Source organism: Erpetoichthys calabaricus, chromosome 4, assembly GCF_900747795.2.
Source record: "Erpetoichthys calabaricus chromosome 4, fErpCal1.3, whole genome shotgun sequence".
NCBI classification, from domain to species: domain Eukaryota; kingdom Metazoa; phylum Chordata; class Cladistia; order Polypteriformes; family Polypteridae; genus Erpetoichthys; species Erpetoichthys calabaricus.
The window spans coordinates 305,707,537-305,710,709 of NC_041397.2; the positions used below are offsets into that span (position 1 = coordinate 305,707,537).

The window sequence follows — 3,173 nt, forward strand, 5'->3', positions numbered from 1 at the left end:
ACATCTTATGATATATTAAATAGGCTTCTCTAATATCATTTTATTACTTACGTATTACTTAATACAATCAATAGACTATTCAAGTAAGAAAGCTAATAGGAAATGTACACATTTATGAAAGCTTTCCAAATAATAAAAACAAATAATTTGTACCACAATATTAATTCAATTTACTTTCTTTGAGATCATTATGTCCACCTAAGTCAAAGAAGCAGTATCTTAGCTAATGAAAATTCTCTACTTTAAATCCTGAAGTCTTTTGTGGGAACAGAATGCAAAATTTTTGAGCTGCATTCATGGTTGAGAATGGTGTGTTTTGGTTTTCACCCCTGTTTCCCAATAAACATCTTTTGCAGACATTATGACGCAGAGAATAGTTAAAACATATCTGTTTGGATAACTTGTTACATTTTTTGTTAATAATTGGATTGAAAAAAATATTTTGTAGTAAATTATTCAATGGTCAAGATTTGTAGGCAGTACTTTAGATCAGCGGTTCTCAATGTCGGTCCTGGGGGCCCACTGTGGCTTCAGGTTTTTGTTCCAACCAGATTCCTAATCAGTGACAACATCTGATAACACTGAGCTCAATTAATTAGCAGACATTTTTTTTTTTTCTCTTCACTTATTCTTCATTAAGAAAGCACCGCAGTAAGTTTTACATTTATAAGGACATTTAGGAATATTTCTGCTTTTGATTTAAATGCTTAACAACCTTTTGTTAATTTCATTCTATTTTGCCCTCTCTCTGTGCAGTTTGCTCCCTTCATTGTATCCTAATAATGACAACCAGCGGAGCAGACAGCCAGGCAAACAACAAGGCTGCAACTACTTCAGCGTTAGACCAACTAATTAGAAAATAATGAATTAATTAAACAATTAGAACACTCTGCAAAGAAACAGAATGAAAATCAAGATGAAAATATTGTTAAAAAGAAAACAAAATACATTATTCCAATAAAACTGCTTGGTACATTTTAATATACCAAACTTAGTTTTCTAATTTCTACATTTTTCCCAAAACACAGAATTTGACAAATTAACAGTTCACTTAATTAGCCCAGGAGTCCAATTAAAAATAGAAGCTGGTTGGAACAAAAACCTGCAGCCACAGTGGGCCCCCAGGACCGATATTGAGAACCCCTGCTTTAGATAGCTAGATTGATAGCACTCAGTTCTGTCTTCCACTACTACCTCCAGTGGGGCCAGAGAGCATCCCATAATTGAGCCTTCCTTCTTAATCACTTTGTTGATTCGGTGGGCTTCTTCTGAAGTGATGTTACCGGCCCAGAAAATCACAGTGACCCTCTCAGAGTTACAGAACATGTCAAGGATATCACTACCCACGTTCAACCAAATAAATATGTTTCTTGTACTGTATACCTTTATTTTCAACAAAGGTAGATAAATCAATGGTGATTTACAGATGCCTGATTTCTTTTCCCAGTAAACAGTCTGTGGATGCAAACCTTTATTTCCTTGTTACGGAAACTGTAGATGATGGGATTCAGCATGGGTGGTAGTACATTTCCAACAATGACCATTGCATTATAGGCTTCTGTTGATAGCTTTACTCCAGCTCCTGGCAATAAATATGATAGTAATAATGGAATATAAAACAGTCCAACCACAAGGAGATGGGTTAGACAGGTGCTGAAGACTTTCTTCTTTCCCTCAGCTGATGATATCATTATTGCTGCCAGCACCACTCGGCTGTAAGTAAATAGAAGTAGTCCTAATGGGACGACACCGGTTGTAAAAACTGCAGCAGACAGAAAAGATAAATACTTGGGGTTTTGGTTGCAAGCAATATGAACCATTGTAGAATAATCACAGAAGCAATACGGAAGGATATTGGTTTGACAGAAAGAAAGTTCTCCAACAAAAAACAGGAAAGGGGATTTGAAAATAAGTCCAAAAATATTCATAATTAAAACACTGTAACCAACAGTTTTATTAGTAATGAGTGAGGGATATCTCAAGGGATACAGAACAGCTACATAGCGATCAATTGCCATAAATGCCAAAAGTAAGGCCTCCATCTCATCTATATGGAAAACAATAAACATCTGCAACACACAGGCTGCATATGGCACTGAGGAGTCAAAGAGAAGGATGGAAAACATTTTTGGAATGAGGACAATAGTGTTGGTCAAGTCTATTGTAGCTAAAGTAACAATATAAAGATACATGGGTGCATGGAGATGACGGTTTGCTATTATCACCGTAATTACAAGTAGATTTCCAAACATGGATGTGAAGAATATTAATGTAAGTGCAGAAATAATACCACTTCTCTGGTCAGATCGAATCTCACAGTGCAGAATAAATTCTGATACACTGATGGATGTGTTGCTCATCTTTGTACTTCCTGTAATAAATAAAAAATTGTTAAATATTTGGTCACAAATATATTAACAAAAATACATTTATATCATTAAATTTGTATTATGATGGGAAAGTGGCTTTTAAACACGACAAGAAAGTGGAAATTTGACTATGAGTCCACCTTAGCCATAACAATTCAGACAGGAGAACAAAAAAGAACCAATTATGAGAATCATTTTCTTTATTCTGGCTTCATTCTTACACAAGTGGCAATGACTGGGAACATAAAGTGTTCAATTTCAAATATAGTCAATAAAGTAGAGTCCATAAAAAGGTTAGACATGAACTTTTTCCAACATCTGACACCAACAATGAGAAACATGCTGAGCCTAAGCAGACATTAAATCAAAACAAACAAAAATAAATCTCCGCACTACATATAGTATGACCTCCAATATCTAATTAGTCCAGGATGACTGAAACACCCCATGTCAACTCTCTTGTTAAAACATTTCTGGTATTGAAGTTTACGTCATGTTTTTTTTAATTCTTTAACACATCTTGTGGTGTATGTATACGCCTCAGCACAAGATCACTCAAGAAGTCAGGATATCAGTTGTCAAAGCCAAAACAAAATCAAAAATCAAAATCAAAACAAGAGTTTTAAAATGAGGGGTTTTTCTTTTAGAGTTACCAGTGATATCAGATAGAGATGACACATTAACCTTTAATGGCATCATAATATTTTTACTTCATTAACCCTTAACTACTTATGCTGGTGTATTTTGTACACCAATCTCAGTTATGTTTGTCCCACGACCTTTCACTTGAACCTACTGGCAGCA

At 34.9% G+C, this 3,173-nt stretch overlaps 1 protein-coding gene across 1 annotated transcript; it reads right to left on the reverse strand.

The window, feature by feature from the left end:
- Positions 1–1,409: 1,409 nt before the first annotated feature.
- On the reverse strand, positions 1,410–2,360 carry LOC127527590 (olfactory receptor 1E5-like). The gene has a single exon (XM_051926697.1). The coding sequence runs from the start codon at positions 2,358–2,360 to the stop codon at positions 1,410–1,412; it is 951 nt and encodes a 316-aa protein (XP_051782657.1).
- Between the last annotated feature and the right edge of the window lie 813 nt (positions 2,361–3,173).